This window comes from Triturus cristatus, chromosome 3_2, assembly GCF_964204655.1.
Source record: "Triturus cristatus chromosome 3_2, aTriCri1.1, whole genome shotgun sequence".
Lineage (NCBI taxonomy): Eukaryota > Metazoa > Chordata > Amphibia > Caudata > Salamandridae > Triturus > Triturus cristatus.
Genome location: NC_140584.1, coordinates 365,199,222 through 365,218,426, shown reverse-complemented (window position 1 = coordinate 365,218,426; position 19,205 = coordinate 365,199,222). Strand labels below are relative to the sequence as shown.

The following is a 19,205-nucleotide window of genomic DNA, read 5'->3' as shown; positions in this document are numbered from 1 at the left end:
CTGTTCCAAACAACTGCAACGGATGCCGGTGGTCGCCGCTAGGGTTGGGTACTGCTATATAGTCTATGCACAGTGTATAATCTGCAGCTCATATGCCTCGAACGGAATATGCTACTTACCAGTATGCATCTGTTCTTAGCATGTAGAGCTGCGGATCTATACACGCCCACACGCCCACCTGTATCCGTTCCAGTCTATCTTATTTAGATACAACACACATGGGTTTCTTTACTGTTATTACTACGCTCCATCTTTCCCTGCTGGCGAAAAACAATCTGAGGATGGAGCCGAAGCCCATGCGCAATACGAACCAAAGGAGGAGTCACCGACCTCGTGACTTCCAAAGACTTTCCAAGAGGAAAAACAAACTGCAAACATCCGGGCCCAACACCAGATGGCGATCTATGCACAGTGTATAGATCTGCAGCTCTACATGCCAAGAACAGATGCATACTGGTAAGTAGCATATTCCTTTCCTATATGTTAAGGCGATTTTGGCAGATCTGTGTAGCACTGTTCAAGCTGCTGCTGTCAGGCTACATATGGTAGGCCAGAAGCCATGTTTTCGCTTATCACACTAGTGGATAGCACAATAGGTGTTGCAGTCCACAAGTTGACTAGCTTTCCATACCATGGGTATTATTCTGCACCATATGCCATGGTCTTATAGGAACGTTATATGTGCTAATCCGGTTTTAAGGCATTTTTCAGCATCTTTTAGAGGTTAGAGCACATACACTGGGCACTTGATAGCAATGTCCTAATAGAATTCAAAATTACCAACAGGTGAATCCCGACCCCTGGGTGTGATCACTCAAAAAGGGATCACTTTGCAACAGCACCCTTGAAGACACTGAAAATATTGGTGTCCGTAATCATGAAAACTCTCCAACACCGAGTATCACCAAGACATCTGTGATCTTTGGTGCCTGTTTACTGGAGTTGGCGGAAGGAAAAGTCTTTACAACGGTTACAGTAAAAGCAGCTACTTCTCAGTCTGCTTAAGAAGTTCAAGCCACCTTAGCAGCACCCCACCTTTTTAAAAGCATGACCTAAACCATGCTTCTTATTCATCTTGACAGTTAGATCTCCATCTTCCCCTGACACTTTGGCACCTCCCAACAGGGAAAGTCCAAGGATGGAAGTTGCAGATAAAATATTTTGCACAGCAGCAACAACTCTAAAGACAGCTAATGATGTGGCTCTCTAGGCTGTTATGGCTGGGAAATACATGAAGGCCTTACATGATTTCCTGAGAAACATCTAACACATTGCAGGATTTAGAAGATATGTTATGAAGGTCTCTCTTGTTTCTATCAAGTCATAAGTACAGCAAATGGTTCAGCATGCTGGCAGCTTCTAGTTATTGCTGTGGTATCACCCTGTGTTATATTTCCTAGTTATGGCTGAATTCTCTTTAGGGTGATGCTCAGCTTAAAATTCTCAACCTACCATTTTCTGTCAAATTCCCTGTTCAGACAACATACAGAGTAAGAAACAGTGAGGATTAAAAATGAAGCACAGACTCTGTAGGCAGTGGGTCTTGTGGAAAAGATTTATTCAGATCTCCGAGTAAATTATTGGCATAACGATCGTCGCTTTTATACTCACAAGAGGGTTCAGTTCCCCTTCTTGGCTGTATCAGCAGCATTCACAACACCAAAGAATATTCAGGTATCAGTACCTGGTTGATTCACTCATAAAAGCAAACTTAGAAAGTAGGGCAGGTCTTGCAAATAACACTTTTACTGTTAATACTGAAGTCGGACCCTACAACCATATAACTTCTATGTTATCTGGGGTCAACCTTGGATCAGCATAAGGAAATGTTTCCTCCACAGGAGAGAGTGGCCTGAAAGTGGCATAAGTGTCCTCTTCTCACTCCCTGTGCTACAACCTGGCAAGACTAGTCCGGAGGCCTCTCCAGCAATGCTGGAAAGTCGTTGCTTTCAAAAGGAGAACAATTGTGAGGACAAAACAGTCTCTTACCTGGTGGTGTAAGAGAGCCAATCTGGTACAAGGTGTCCCTTTCAGCAGGAACTTTCAGCATAAACAATTGTGAAATAAGACTCGCTCTCAAGGCTGGAACGCCCATCTGAAAGCTCCTCTGTGCAGGGCCACTGGTCTAGGAAGATGTATACATCACCATGTTTGTTTACAACTTGGAGCAGTCCATCCTACTATCTCTCTGGCAATGGTTAGGATCCTTATTCAGTCAGGCACCCTACAACAATGCACTGCTTGAACAAACAAGGAGGCAAAAGCTTGAGGTGATTTTCACTGGAGGTGCAGCATTCTTGGGGCCTTGTCCAGAAGTTTTTCGATAAAGGTAGTTCACTCGCCAGGAATCCTTACAAAGAGAATCACAAATGGGTTCTAAATGATGGAGTTCTTCTAGAAATCTTTGCAGAATGGGGCTGTTTGAAATTAGATCTCTTTGCTACCCCTCTGAACCCCCCAAAAAAGCTAAGTCTTTATCCTGTCTTCCAGACCCAGGCCTCTGAATAATGCCCTGTAGATAAATGGTCGAAAACATTGCACCTTTCCTCCAATCCCATCAATACCAACAGTCATCGTTGAATATGATGTTGTCAGGCGACATTGATGCTCATTGCTCTAGAGTGGCCTGAGCAATGGACAAGCCGTAAATGTGAGTGAAACTACACAAGAATTAGCTGTGCATAACAAACCATTTCAATAGATTACAGGATCAGATTTTCCACCTTAATCTGACACCAAAACTCCTCAGATCAGACAATATGGTCATCTGAATCTTCAATAGTCTTGCAGACTCTAAAGGAAGCTACATGCCTTCTACTCCTTCAAATAGAGATTTTCCTTGTGGCGTTACAGCCATATTTCTCTATTACTACTTGCATTTTGCTCAAACAAGTCTTTCTCATCAAAGACCACCTTGGCACGATAGTTCCTTATATAAAGGGTTCTAATCATGCATCGTTTGTTTATATATTTGTTTCATAAAACACATTGTTGAATGCTTAAAGATTTTCCTCTCGTAAAAGGACACCACCTTGTTTGAAGCTCAATTAAGTTCTGTCAGAATTAATAGTTCCACTATTTGAACCAAATCTCAAGGTTTCATTGCAGCATACTTCTTGGAACACTGCTTTTCTAGTAGCTAATTAACTCTGAGGGTTCTTGAAACTGAATCCCTTTTTGGTGTGACATCCTATATGATGTTCCATGCAAATGTGGTAGTAAATTAGAAGCCATCCTCTTTCCTCCCCAAATATGATCAGAATTTAACATTAACCAGACTGTTACTCTACCAGTTTTCTTTAGATATCCAACTTCAGCAAAACATTCCTTGCTCTCTCTGGACCTCAGGGTAGTTCTACACTTCTGCCTAGACTAGACAAAAGAATTAAACTGATCTAATCAACTCCTTATCAAGTGTGGCCATTATCGACAGCATCCAGCTGCTTCAGAATTGCATCTTGCATATCACTGTTTTTACAAGTTGCTTATAAACCCCGCCAGAGAAACCAATAACTCATTCCACTAGAGGAAAAGCTGCTACTGCAGCCTGGCCAAGAAACATTCATCTGGCTGACGTCTGCAGGACGTCCTCTTGGAAATCATTTCACTCTTTTACAAGACTGTCTTGATTCTGGTACAAAAGCGGATTATTGTTGGTCACACTATTCTGTTAACTCTGTTTAGAGTTTCTTCAATCTCTCATTTGTTTGAGTTTTATTCCTTAGACCTAAAATTCATGAAGGAATGTTTTTTTTTTTTAAACTTGCTATTCTACTCTAACATATGACATACTACATACTTGTAGTCATGGTTTTGCATCTTAGTAATCTTCATTGAAGTCTTAAATGACGCTCCATTCTATCTAGCTTTATTTCTTGGGCTTGCTGTATAAAAACTTTTTTTTTTTTTATACCAGGCTCCACTATGCGCTTAAAAACTAACTCTGTGAGGCAACTGCCACCAATACAGGGTATCCTCATTAGTGGAAGCCCCTGAGCCTTAAAGGACAGGGTGTTTTAAAAAAACCTTTTTTTAACTTTAACAGTGCAAGCTTATCGGGCGTTTGTATTGCACACAGTTTTTAATATTGCCTTTAAAAGATTTTAGAAGTGTTCAGCTACATCTGTACGTTTGACTCATCACTGTGTGTGTGTGTGTGTGTGTGTGTGTATGTTATGTATTTCTATTTACAGAATGTTTGATATGAAATGTTCGGGGGGGGGTCCCACACACAGCTGGGCATTTTTCTAATGTTTATGATTTCTATGAACATTACTGCTTGTATTGCAGAACAAGGACTACAAGTAACTTATTTCTTTGTAATTTCATATGCAACCCTTCCTGAATGCATGACAATGTGCAGTTGTTCTATAATAAAATACTGTAGTATCAGTTTTATATGCACTTCCAAATAGCACACATACAATGACTACCATCCCGATGGAGGAACAATAACATTTGTGTCTGAATCCTGGTGTATGATAGGTTATGTTATCATGAGACATTTGGTACATTCTGGAAACCAAAACAAAAACCTTGTAGAAAAACAGTTGATTTTGAACCCAGTAGTAGATGGCAGTAGAGCGCACAACATGTGAATCTACAAAACTACATCTCCAAAGTGATTTTTGCAGGTATACAACTTCCTCATTTTTGGACACTTATATAAAAATATGTATATGTCATGTTCAACATTTTAAAATAAATGTGTATTTGTTTTGATTTCTCACCAGGAATGGCGGCATGCTCACGGTATGAGATGTCTTGGTATTCCAAACACGGCACATTTTGCAAATGTCACACAGATTGAAGATGCAGTTTCTTGTAAGTTGTGCTTTTACTACATTGTCTGGGTTTCAAGCTTAATGTACTTTTATTTCCCATAGAAAAATATTGGCCCACAGTTCTTGCTTGAAGTTTTGGTGAACTTAAACGAATTAAAGACTGTAGTATGATACAACTGTTTTATGTGTTATGTACTACTGACTCTTCTATGTTGCAATGCATGTACTGCTGCCTCCATGTACTGCCTTTTTCTAAAGACCAAACATAATGGATTAGTTTTGTCTCCAAATTTGCTTAGTCAGAAACTTCAGTCATAACCCCCTTTGCCCTAAAAAGCCAGACCCGAAAAGTAGAAAAAAACTTGTCAGAAATCTAAATACAACCAAAATCTTTGTAATACACAGCTAATCAGTAATTTTTCTAATTTTATTTGTGTATATATTTAATAGCTAAATAAGCTGTTAATGGAAAGAATCAACTTTCATTTAGTCCTACTTATTCATATTCACATTGTTTGTTGACATTTCATTTAGCTGTTTTATCCTTCGTGGCTGTTTTGCATTTTCAGTTTGTACATAGAGCAAAGAGGTTCTGAAGAGGATAGAGGTACAGGACCACTTGTGGTCAGTAGCCTTCAGAAAAACTATCGAAAAGACCCCACCCGTATCTTGGGATTGATGCAATCTTAGAGTAAACTCAAGGCAAACACCGATTATTAGCAAGCACTGGCTAACGTACAGGATTCAAGTTGAGGCCATTTCAACTGCAGAGTGTTCCTACACGGTCCCATTGGCTGCAACGGTAAATTCCATTCTTCCATTTTTACACTTATTTTCACCTGGAGCAAACACCAGAAAATACTGTGAGTGCCCTGGAGAGTATTGAAGTGCGTAGAGCCGCAGAATGAGGTCAGGTGGAACTAAGGGTGACACCTTATTGGCCCAGTGAAAAAGAAAGGGCCAAAGGACCACCAGTGATGAACCTGAACCGCAGCCTCAAATGTTCAGGTCCAAGCAAAAGTCCTCACGGACCACAGATGGCATTTTAATTTCTCAGCTTATTTCAGCTCAGAAAAATGTGTGCCACCTACCCAAGGCTCCAGAAACATCTGTCCAAGTTTTCTTTAATGAAAGATGGAGCAGAACTGTATCCCACTAGTGAGGAAGCAAAAGGAGTTTTTCCATCACTGCAACCCTCTCAAATGCCTCTTCTCACAACCCCAATGCCCTCTTGATCCACCCAGGGTGAAAAAACAGTAATTGCCCAAAGTCTATTATCCAACCAGCCCCTCAGGCTTAACTCCACCAATATATCTGTAATTTTGTACCCTGATCCGCCTTTACAGGCGTCAGAAGAAAATTGTCAGCAGACTGATTTAGTAGTGCAACCTGAGGAGGACCAGCTGTCTGACTGGTCCTTATCTTTACCAAATCTCAGTTTGCATAATTCAATTAATGACGCTCTCAGTGGCGACACACCCCTGGCACATCAAAGCAATCTCTACAAACAGGGCTTTCTTACAACAGCATTAGGCGTGCCTACAGGTGTAGTTACTGAGATCATGGCAAACGACAAGGGCAATCAGTCCATTTTGTCACCTATTATCACTATCAATTCCTCAGGCGTAACTGATTCTGCATTTAGTGGTGATTGCAAAACCAAGATATTTATGCAAGACTATATAACCAACTCCATCCCAAATAGTGGGATTATGAAAAAAATAACGACCAGGATAAGGGTCTTAAGCATCTTGTCGACTACCATAACCATTATCAGTTCTGCAAGCGCAAATGATTCTGCATCTAGTGGTGATTCCAAAACCAAGGCATTAATGCAATACTTTACAACCAACTCTCTCCCAAATATTGGGACTTGGCGGCAACTACTCAATACATTAGACATCACAGCCAAAGCCCTGAAATATCAGTCCAACAAGTTCGATATTCAATATTCAAACCTCCCTTGAAACGCTAGCACAGTACGCATCCACTATAGACTCACGTTTTGAACGATTTATTACTTCCATAAGCTGTTTACTTTTAGATGCATATAAGCCATCCACATAGTTTAGCTCCCTCGTCCACTCTTAACAAAGATTGTATGTGTGCCATTCTTATGGAGAAACTGCTTGCTTTAACCGCAATAGTGGGCGATTTACTACAGGAAGTAAAAATTGTAGGAAGGCGCAATCCATGAATGGCAACTCTAAATATAATACCATCAATGCCCCTGCAAGGCACTGTGGCACAACCACTGCCAGCCCTGCTTCACAAAAACCTCATCAATGTTAACAACTCAAAACTGCCAAATAATACTGTGGTAGTCAGTGCGGAGATCCATTCAGTGGCTCGTAACACCGTACCAGTAACAAAATTCTCAACCTGGAATGAAAAAATACGGAGCAGTTAAGTAATGCTAAACGTTCCTTAGTCAATTTGGAAGATAGGACAGCCACCCCGTGCGGCAATTAATCAGAACAGCTATCGAAGCGCAATAGGCAGCAATAAAAAACAGGTTAAGATCCAGAAAAATATGAGACAGGCAGTGACGTTTGAGGAATATTTTCATCTGGACAAATCAGCAACACCAATAGTTCAAAAGACTGCCCTCAAATCCTCAAAAATCAGATTGCAGCGCCTTTTCCCAAAATTGTAATGTCGTGCTTAATCCCGATAATTTCATCAGGGCACAAACCATCATTAATGCAGTTTCTAAAAGCCCAATTGGTTTAAACCTGCTGGCTCCCTCTACAATACAAAAAAAGAATTTCAGTATAGATACAGATTTTTCTACTCAAATTATAAAAAAAAAAAAGGGGGGGGATAAGAGGTTGGGGGTAATCAGTCTGCAATGGACACTGCAACATCGGCAGCCCAAATACCACTTCGAAACAGTCAACAAAATCATGTCATATTATAGGCATCCAGAGTGTACACCCTCTATCGGATCTCAAGATGAATTTCCCAAGTACAACTGTAACAACTAATCATTTTAATATAGATTCTTCAGCAACTTTAGGGCTTGCCTGTAAAATCGCCCAGAAATTATTCAAATCATTTGAATAATAGCCATCTAAACGTTATAAGTATGCAACAGCTAACCACTTATTGACAAGTGAAACCATAAGTGTGAATCAGCCGAGTTTTACAACCTCAAACACAAGGAGATGATGGACGGAGCTCTGAAACCTTTCAGACACTCACCCCCAGTCACAGATCTGGGTTGAATCCATCATCGGTTTTTAGCTCACTTTGCCACCCCAGTTCAGACACAGCTATATGCAAATCAGTCTTGACCCTGTGCCTATGGGAACAGTCCAGCCCGAACTGCCAAGCCATGTCTTCCCTGGACCGGAAACAAGCATCCTGGGACTGGATTCCGGCTAACAGCCCTCATCAGCCATCATCTTTTTGCATTTGTCACCCCTATTGGGACAGGTATGCTCAGACGTGGGTCTAGTGCTCTCCATGCCACTGGAGTCAAGCTAGCCTGGCTGATGAGGGCTGCAAGCCAGAAACCGGTCCTAGGATGCTTATTTCCAGTCCAGGGAGGACCTGGCCTGGTAGTTCGGGCTGGACTGTTCACATTTGGCGCAGGGTCAAGACTGATTTGCATATGGCTGGGTCCAAACTGGAATGTCATGGTGAGCAAAAAACGATGGATTTAGGCCCAGATCTCTGTACTGGGGTGAGTGTATGACATTGTTCTGCATTCTGTCCATCAATTGTTCTTTTTGCAACCTCAACAGAGTCATTGCATTATGTGTCCGCTAATACGTATTCACACTAAATCAGATAACACAACGCCTATTTAGAAGAGCCTAAAGTGAAAACCACACAGACATTAAGCTCTGCCTTTTAATATCCATTTTTTAAGGCACACATGATTATGTGCTATTCCTCATAAAGAGACCATTATCTTGAAAAGTCCTGATGAAGGTGGCGCTGTATCTGTTTGCACACCGCAACGCGTCGACGCTTCTGTGGTGTTAAATTCGAGCAACTATTGAGTAAAAAAATAATTCTATATGATATGACTGCAATATAGATTCAATCGAATTAACGTTTTACTGATGATTTTTAATGTCACCTGTTGTCTCTTTTTATTTTGTTGATTGACTTATCATATGAATTGTTTTTATGAATTGCGGACAGTGTTTGCTGTTTTTTTTTTTTTTTTAAAAGAATTGCACTATTGGTTATTGTTAATGTACATTAAATAAATTTGTGATTTTCATATTTGTGATTTTTATAATTATATGTGGGGTTGTCGAAAGTATACATTTATGAAAGGATTTCACTTGATGTATGGTTGAATGTGGCTCACTGGTTGATCCAAGGGAATACTTTTTCTATTGTTTCTATTCCTACCCCGCCTTTTGCTGACAAAGACACCATTTTACAAGATTATCAAGTTTTAATGACCATATGGCGCCCAGATTACGCCCCACAAGGCAACGTTGACATTTTGAATCGAGGCAATTTAACAAAACTCCTAGCATCACACACAAAGTTTTGCCATCTGAAATCTAATATTATCACTGCCATACAATTCATTCCTTCGGACATTCTAGCTCATAAATAGGCCACAGCAGTAACGTGGTCCTATCTCAATACAATCTGCGAAAAACCGGAAGATCTTTGAAGAATGGGGAATTCTGATCACCCTCTCAAAAAAGGCACGCTACCCAGCAGCTTTTAAAGAAGGAGCGCGAACCAGACCCCATTCCGTCCTTCCTAAATCAGGAAAGAGTTTATCGACATCCAGGCAGAGAATTTGCCCATAGACCAAAGTCGCTCTTGAGAAATACAGCAGTCCTTTGTCGATCACTTGCACCAATCAATTTGCAATCATTAATCGTCTCCACGAACTGACTTGCACCAACCTTGGCCACCTCAAAACCACTCTGACATGTATCAAGCGAACAGAATAAGTCCAAATTAGGAAATACGATCAGGCTGCTAACAATCTCCTTAGTGCCTTTTGCCACAAAGATTTTTTTATGCATTGAAATCAAACACTGGCGACATAGTACCATAAAGTGTAATCTATTTCTTATGAATATGTATCTACATCCAACATCTTCTATGACGCAAAAGAGAGAGTGAAGAAATTAGAGCAGCTGATCGCTGCCATCAAGTTGAATCACGTGAATGCCCACCTTCTCCTCGCTGGAGAAATCTTAAATTTGCTACAGAACCGTTTTCGCAGTATCACAGAAAAAATAGCAGACTTGCTATGTCTGATTCCATCTCACGTCTCAATGCCACAAATAACAGACCTCATTGGTCGGACTCTGTCAGCAGCCTTGGAGGCCATGTTATTGAAAGCTTTAAATGGACCCGGAAGACCAACCCACTCGTCCTGTCCATCATTGCCCGCATAGATCAGCAGTGCTAGATTACACGCTTTGCTCAATCACTTTGTTTAATACCATTACTTCTTACGCCATTACACCCCGATGTGAAAGTGACCACAGCCTCAGGTTTGTTTTTATAAAACCTGATCAAGGCTCATACCACCTTAAGCTGTATCGGTTTGAATCACCCGCGACACAATTGGAGGCAGGTTGGATGGAGTCTGGAAGTGGCCATCAAGTATAATAACTGGAAAATTAAAACACTGAACCTGGGCATGGTCTTAATAAATACCATCAATGGCTGGCAACTCTGCGTACAAAAATTAGTCTCTGTATTGGTCAATAGCTATCAAGGCACCTCATCCACAAAGCTTACAGTTATTAAACCTTGGTTCACAAAAGAGCTAAGGTTGCCGGAAAAAAACATTGAGTAAAAAGTTACATTTAGTGAAACGATCCAACTCCACTCTTCTAGATGAAGTAGAAATTCTGTGTAGCCTTTACAAAAACAAATTAGGCAACATAAACAAAAGTGCTAGGTATCATTCCAGACTGAACACTTTCTATCATGCCGAAACAAAAACTCAAAATGCTTCTGGCTCATCGTAAACCTTCTGAACAGGGTATAAGGAACAACAATGATAAATGGAAATAATGTTACCTCCGAGAACTGGGCAAAATGTCACCGATCTGTACAAAGTCGCAAGCAATTTGCCTGCCCAAAAACAAAAGACTGAACAACAGAACTCTGCGGAAACAGATGCAAAACATTGTCAATATGCTGCAACTTTTAATGCTACAAGAACAGCAACACTAATCTGGAAAAGCCGAGCTGACTGCGTCCCAAGTCCCAACGGCATGCCAGCGTCTATTTACAAATACGACATCGATCTGTGGTCCAGAACTCTTGAAAATCTGTTCAGCTGCTGTATAATTAGAGAATATATTCCAACTTCTGCGCAAGATTCTATTTTACATCCTATTTACAAAAAAGGTCCTGCGTCGCTCCTCGACAGCTATTGACATATCTCATTGCTGGATGTTGAGGCCAAATACTTTGTGTCGCTCCTGCTAAAAGAATGGGCAGCGACAAACAACATGCTGCTTTTTAACCAAAGTGGCTGCAGAAAAATCTCCGGCACTGTTAAAACCTTGTGGCCATAAGGATGCTTGCAGCAAAACAAAGACCAAAGAACAGCTGTACTGCTGTTTTATAGATTACAGTAAGGACTTCACCATGTTAACCGTCAACTACTGTGGTCTAAGCTTATTGCCTGGCAAATTCCTGTACCGCCAAGATGAGGCATTCTGTTGCTTTATTACAACACATGGGCCAGAGGAAAACTGGGATCCCATACAGCAGTCGCTGATAAGATGAGAATTGAACAAGGCGCCAGCGCTTTTTAATCTATTTATGAGCGACCTGGTACTCGCATTAAGTCTAATAAGCCATGCTCCATAATTAGCGGATCAACCTATCACCTCGCTTCGCTACGCGTACGATGTTGTTCTCTTAAGTTCATGAAGCACTAGTAGGCACCAAGGCCTAACGGGAAGGGCATTTCTCCCATTCGGTCCTGAGGGACTTTGTGGTCTGAGCAATTCTGCAGACCCACCACCTTTGGAGGTACTGATCTGTTCTAGAGGTGAGGAATCTACAGTTAGAAGTATCTATCACAAAAAGAAGTTACCTTTGGTAACTCTTTCTGGAGGATATTATTTTTGTACTGCAGAATACTCACTGTCCTCCCACAGCCCCATTCTGTGGTCTCTTTCCCAATTCATTAAACTACACATTAGTACCTAGAATTCTTGTTTGGCTCTGCACCTGAGGGAAGAAAGAAGTCTGAGTCAGGAAAGAAACTGAAGTCAATGTGTTGACTGGAGGACAGTAAGTTTGATAGTGAGGGTGCTTGGAAAATGAACTCTGGGGAAAAATATTTTTATTGTGTGTGATCTGCTCTTTTCATTATTAGGAAGAGATGTTCCTCTTCTCAGTTGAAATAGCTTCATGCCAGTGGCTATTGCCTTTTTGTGTACAGAAGAGGATTCAAAATTTTGTCCTACTTTAATACGAACTACCAGGAATTAGTATGCCGTAAAGCTTGGGTTGGCCTATGCTGATGGTGAAGTATAATTTTCATTGTTTTAAAAAAAAAAACATTTTAACATTATGTAATTATTTGTTTCAGTATGGGCAAAACTGAAGAACCAAAAGGCCTCAGAGAGGTGGCAGCCTGATACTGAGGTAAGTAGAAATACACGTTTTATTTTGCAATTCTGTAACTGCATTTATTAAATGTCTGTTACTAGATAACCATTCTCCCACTAGACTTGTTAGTAACATCATAAGAAAGATACCTTGATTAAAGGGGATATGCAGCTAAGACGGAAATGAGTAAGCTGTGTAGAACTTTGATAAGATGTAAAATGTGGATAAGGAGGTAATGAAGTTGACAGCCACGTTTTCGTTTGTTGTTAACTTTGTCCCTGACTTAGTTATGGTTAGCAAAGGAAAATAATAGCTAGATTTAGAAAAGTGGGTAAGAGCAGGAGTGGATGACAGAATTAATACATTTTCTTACAATTGTGTTAGAGTTTGAGGGGCCTATATCAACAGGAGATATCTGTAAAATGTGCAAAAAAGATTTCTGTGATATGTTACATTTAGCTTTCCTGTTCATCGATTGTCACAGAACTCCTCGGGGGTATACAGTGTCTTTACTCTATGGTTGGTGACTTTTATGTTCTAAACAAATTCAAATTACATAATGTGAAGCTATCTGCAAGAGTTTTGATAATAAGCCAGTTCGCCTATATAGAAGCGTGGGGAGCTTCTTAATAGGAATCCTTATCAAGTAAGACGAAAACTGAAGCAAAAGTTTTTATATACTGTTGTAAAACCAAGCCTTAAAGTGCAAAGCAATGTGCCCAGTAATGTATGCAGAGAACTGACACCTCCCAACTGCACCTTCATCTTCTTACTAAGAATAGATAGCAGCCCACAGACGTCTAGGTTTGGTAAACAGAAATTGATTTTTAGCCTATTGACCACTGAGCTCTTACTGCAGCCTTCCTAGGTGACGCAGGCAGATGAAGAAGCACAGCAAGATCCATTGAATGTGCTTTTCAGATGTGAACACTTCAAGCTAGTCACAAATCACCTCTACTTTTTTTGGTCCTCTGGAACCACTCCCAGCAGATCAAACTCTGATACAGGCCACGTGTTCTGTAAAGTTACTTGTCTTTCCGTTCAGAGCACGCTCCAGTTCAGTTAAAGGAGCTTGGTCTCTTAACCTAGAAATAGAAACTATGCTAGTGAAGCATAAGCTAGCTGGACATGTGCATTCCTACCTTCTTTTGTATAATCGCAGCCACTTGAGTGTTAAAGATTTTGTGGTGGTGCATTGTAATCGGAAGCTTAGAAGGATCTCTGCATATCGAATGACCTGTGTGAACTTATTCTCACAAGATTTGATGGAAAGAAATAGCACATATACTGACGGAAGTTGTACAGTTGATTTACACACCTTTCACATGCAGAGCTAGGCTGTGTTCTAATAAAGCAAATTCTTTGTGTGTGCACATGTTCTCATCCTTCCTACAGCCCAAGGCTTTGGGATTTACAGAAGGTCCCTGTACCATGTTCTTTTTTTTGTTTGTTTTTTGTGCCCCATCTCAGAATCAGTAGTATGTGCAAATAATTGATGCATTGAAGTAATATGGAAGGTACAGTTTCTTCTATCATTGTATGTGCAAGAATTTAGTATGAATGTGTACTTTTATTTTCGTTTCAGGAGGAATATGAAGACTCCAGTGGAAATGTTGTCAACAAAAAAACATATGAGGATCTGAAGAGGCAAGGCCTTCTGTGAGCGTACCCTCTGAAATCAGTTTCAAAGGACATCTTTAGACTACAAGACTACAATGTTCCGATGTTGCAAGTTTACTAAATAAACGTTCTTTTCTTCTGTTCTGAATCCACATGGAATGTTCTGTGCTTACTTCTCCTACCAATTATCATATTTTTATAACTATGTACTGCATTGTCATAATGCTGTATATATTAAGATATGTCTGATTTTATATTAAAAATCCTTCCACCAGTGCTTTGGGACCTTTTCGTTTTTGCCTCCTGAAACTTGAACATTCTGGTGTACTGCGACATACTTGTCACCGTTCAGATGTGAGATTCAGGGCCAATGTAGTAAACAATCTAAACTAACCACTCTCCATTAGAAAACTTGCTCAAGTAAAAAATATCCATATACCGTAGACCTTTTCCATATGTGGCCGTGTTGGAATTCTCAAATACAATTTAATAAAATGTGAAAAAATCAAAAAAAAATCCATTCATGTGCAGTTAGTTGACATTACAAATTGACTACCTTCTTCATACGGTTTACTTTTCATTGGATGTATTATTGTTTCTGATCGATACTTCGAACTGCAGATTACTTACTTTACAATACTCCCCAAGCACCAGACTGGATCCGTACATTTTTCTTCAGCAGTGTTCTTGTGTGTGGAGCTTGGCTCTTTAGCGCCTCTGAAGTAACGGAGCAGAGGCGTATATAAGCACCACTCTTGTGCGATGTCAGTTCTTTTCTTTCCGTACTTCCAGTTTTGTCTGTCTTCAGAAGATTTCTAAATCTAATTCCAGTGTGCTAGGTAATGATGTACCCACCTAAAACTAAAGATTTCAGACCAGGACACAACTGCAGAGAATACATTTTGGTAACACACCTCTTGAGGTCTTTTCGCTGGTGTTTGGGCTCAGGCAGTGACTCAAAGTTCTGTGTTAAATGTGCCCTCATGATCCTGAAGGTAATCTGGAACCAGGAGGTCAAGCTCTATGTTTCTGAACACAAGAACAAGTCACATTCAAGACGCATACACGGTCCAGTTTCCGAGGCCATTCCTGCAAGCGTTCAAATTTGCCCTAAAAGTCCTCTGGTAAGTCAAAGTCCAAGTGCAAACCTGAAAAGCAGAAGTGGGACTCAACCTAATTCCGCCACTCTGAACCAAAAGAAAAGACACAAGGGTGTCCTGATATGTGTCGTTAACTTTCTAGATCTCTGGTCACAGAACGGATTCCTTCGCTGCCAGTGCGCCTCACATTTCAAGTGCCATTGGTGATTCAGCAGCAGCTTTTAAGTAAGGCATGCTTTACATTTTTTATGTGCTACTAGCTCCTTCTGGCGTTCCTTGGGGTCCCATGTGACTGAAGGCTCCCTCTGTCTGGTTACTGTCTGTGGATCCTTCCTCAGTGCTATGTGACCTGCTTTGTACCTGCTTCGGGCTCCATACCAACTTCAGTACAAGCTTCCACTCCAGCTCCACGATCTACAGCAAGTCCTTCCATGTCGACGCCACCAGTACTGGAAGAGAATCCATTACTTATTCCAATGTTGGACACTGGACCGTCTTTGGCTCAATCTCGACCAATGTGTCTCTCCTTGAAATTATAAAAGCGCACCCGGTCTTCATGCATCCTGTCCCGGTGCCTTTGTCAGGGCAGATATACCAGCCTGCCCTTATTTTATTTTGGCTCTTGACTCTGTCAAGGGACACACCAGGACCAGGATGGGGATGATTATGGTAGGGATGGAGATAGGGTTCGAGGCATGTGGGCTGCTGAATTCATATCTGTGCATAGATCGCCGCCTAGTGTTGGGTCCGGATGATTGCATATTGTTGTCCTGGAAGAGCCTTCGAAGTATCACGAGATAGGTGGCTCCTCCCCTGGACTACAGTGCGCATGGGCATCCTCTCCATCCTCAGATTGTTTTTTTCCGCCATTGGGTTCGGATGTGCTTATCTTAGCTCAAGTTAGGAAAACTTTATTTAAGGCCAAAAGCCTTTAGATATCGTCAGTATCGTTTGCGTTCGGTATAGATAAATTATTATACTTGTTTTCGACCTTATTCACCCTTATCGGACCGAGTTTCGGTCCGAACATCGATCGACGTCCGAAGATGGAATCGAGGACTCCCTTCAAGAGATGTCCTCTGTGTCACGCAAAATATCCACACGTCGATGTCCATCCGGTGTGTAACAAATGTTTATCACTGGATCATGATGAGACCAAGTGTATGGCCTGCGCCCGGTTCCGGTCGAAAAAGACCCTTCGGAATCAACGAGCGGCTAGATTGGAGGCCAAAAAATCGGCACCTAACCCGGTTAACATATTCAGTACCGAGGATGAAGAAGTCGAGAGCGTCGAAGAGGTGGAACAATTCGAATACGTTGAAGAGCAGGATGTTCAAGAACAATCGGACCCTGCTTCGGAGCATGACTCCCACTATGACGACGAAGATGAGGAGATCTTTGAGGACGAAGACGTCGTCAACGAGGTAGGAGACGACGATGAGGCCCTTGGGACCGAGGAAGATAGCTCAGGCGAGGAGCTAGGCCAATCCGTCGATGCGGAGGCCGAGGGAGATAGTCTTGATAAGGCTCAGGTCGAGGGATCGCCTGCGGGCCTTACCCAAGATCGGTCGGATCGTTCTACAGCCCCGCCTGAAGGCCCGGCTTCGAACATTTCAAAAGAGCCAGAAATATCAATAAAGACTGGAGTCGATTCCGTGAAATCGAAACCAAAACCTGCACCGGTCAAATCGAAACCGAAAGTGCAACTGGTTCAGGTCGGATCGAAGGCATCGAAACCTTCCAATCCGTCGACACAAAAGGACATCGGAGCCGAAAAACCAAAGAAGGACTTCGGTACCGAGAAACCAAAAAAGGACTTCGGCACCGAGAAACAAAATAAGGCCCTCGGTCCCGAGCAGACGCAGAGGCCTCTAGCACCGAAGGTTGGGGCACCAACGACCAAGGTCAAGGTGGTCGATCCGACTACATCAACACCGAGGAGTGCTGAGACTTCCAAAATACCCGATCAACAAGGCGTCGATCCAAAACTTCGGATCGAAGCCCCGAAGACAGGAAAGAAACCGGAGACCGCGTCGAGGCCTGTCTCCAAAGAGCCTGTCGGATCAAAAGCACCGTCTGCATTCACGTTGAAACCGGTATCAGAGTCCCTAAAGCGCATCAGGGAACGGGACACTCTCGAACCGAAAACGGGTCCCGAACCGAACAAGGTCGCCAAGGCTCACTCGGCGCCGGCACCGATCAAATTTGGATTGCCACCACCGGGGACACCTAAGATGTTCGAACTTAGGAGTATCGAACAACCAAGAACAGTGTCCACAGAAAGAACAGATATCGAAAACTCACAGGACCAGTTTATCGACGTAGACACTGGTAGACTGTCGTTCCGCAAGCGGAAAATTGTTCCAGAAAAGACTATGGAATCATACAAAATTCCACTGAAAAGGACAATGGCATCAGGTTCAACACCAGTGCTTGTGGAACCTTACCAAACATATGATCAGGAACCACAATCCTTTTCTCCCGCACACTCGGAGGCGGATGCAGGAGAGGGCTATAATGAGGATACCACTTATCCTGTGGATAATGACCCTGATGAACAACAGTAAGACCAGGATCAAGCATGGGGAGACCCTAATGACCCAGGAGACCCACAAAATGCTCCTGACACTCATATTTATAATATAAAACCATCTCCCACTGAAGATACTGCTGCTTTTAACGTCCTCATTGAAAGAGCGGCTGCCAATCACGGAGTGGAACTTCATTCTGACTCTGTGGAAGAGGATTTCTTGGTGGACACGTTCTCCACATCAGAACAACGGTCAAGACTCTACCAATGTTAAAAGGGGTTATTAAACATGCTAAGGACATCTTTAAGGAGACAACCAGAGCACGGGTATTGGACCCGAGAATAGAAAAAAATACAAACCAGCCCCAGGAGACCCAATGTACATTAAGGGTCAATTGCCGTTGGACTCAATAGTAGTTTCTAATGCTCGCAAGAGAGCTAACTCGCAAACTACCGGTGATGCTCCTCCTCCGGACAAGGAGTCCAAAGTGCTAGAAACATCGGGAAAAAGGATAGCAGCACAAGCGGCAAACATCTGGCACATTGCCAACACTCAGGCACTCCTGGCCAGATACGACAGGTCACACTACGATACCCTAGAAACACTGATAGAACACCTACCAGATGACTACAAAGATGGAGCGGAGCTACTCATCAGAGAGGGAAAACTCATTACAAATGCGTCCATCAGATGCGCACTAGATGCAGCTGACACTGCAGCACGGGCAATCAACACTAGTGTGATGTTGAGGAGGCACGCATGGTTGAGAATATCAGGTTTCAAACCTGAAATTCAAACTAATATCTTGAATCAACCAGTCAACCCAGACTTTTTATTTGGCCCCGAGGTTGACACTACACTAGAAAAGATTAAAAAGGACACAAACTGCGAAATCTGTGGGGGCTCTACAGTCGCAGCAGTTTCGGAGTGGCTCCTTTCGTCGCCCCGGGAATAGGGGAGCAGCTAGAGGTCAGGGGTCCCAGCAGCAGTACAATAAAGGAGGTACCCAGAGTACCTATAATAAGAACAATAGGGGTGGATATCGTGGATCCAGCACCAAAGACAGAGGACGAGGACACAACAACACCAGGTCCTCCGCCAATAACAAACAGTAACATCTTGTCACTGCCCCCCGACCACATAACACCGGTCAGGGGGAGACTCCAACAGTTCCTGCCAGTCTGGAGATCCATCACCACAGACAGGTGGGTCAGAGAAATTGTCCAGTACGGGTATTGTCTGGAATTAACATCCAATCCACCCAACATACCACCAAGACACCGTCCTATGTCCGCAGAGCACTTGACATTATTGCAGCAGGAAGTACTAAGTATGCTGCAGAAAGGAGCCATAGAGCTCGTGCCTGTAGAACAACGAGGGTCAGGGGTGTACTCTCTGTACTTCTTGATCCCAAAAAAGGACATGTCTCTGAGACCTATACTGGACCTAAGACCTCTCAACCAATACATTCTGTCAGAGCATTTTCATATGCTCACCCTCCAGCAGGTTCTGCCGTTACTCAGTCAGGGAGACTTCCTAGCAACACTGGATTTGAAGGATGCGTATTTCCACATACCCATACACCCATCACACAGAAA

At 42.2% G+C, this 19,205-nt stretch overlaps 1 protein-coding gene across 1 annotated transcript in view; it reads left to right on the top strand.

Annotated features, from left to right (window-relative positions):
• The window catches only part of SF3A3 (splicing factor 3a subunit 3), a 187,406-nt gene extending 173,153 nt beyond the window's left edge, over positions 1-14,253 (top strand). The window contains exons 15-17 of the mRNA XM_085647872.1: positions 4,734-4,824; positions 12,337-12,392; positions 13,942-14,253. Coding sequence (XP_085503998.1) covers positions 4,734-4,824; positions 12,337-12,392; positions 13,942-14,019 — 225 coding nt within the window. The 3' untranslated portion in view covers positions 14,020-14,253. The remainder of the gene's footprint in view (positions 1-4,733; positions 4,825-12,336; positions 12,393-13,941) is intronic.
• The last annotated feature ends 4,952 nt before the right edge of the window (positions 14,254-19,205 follow it).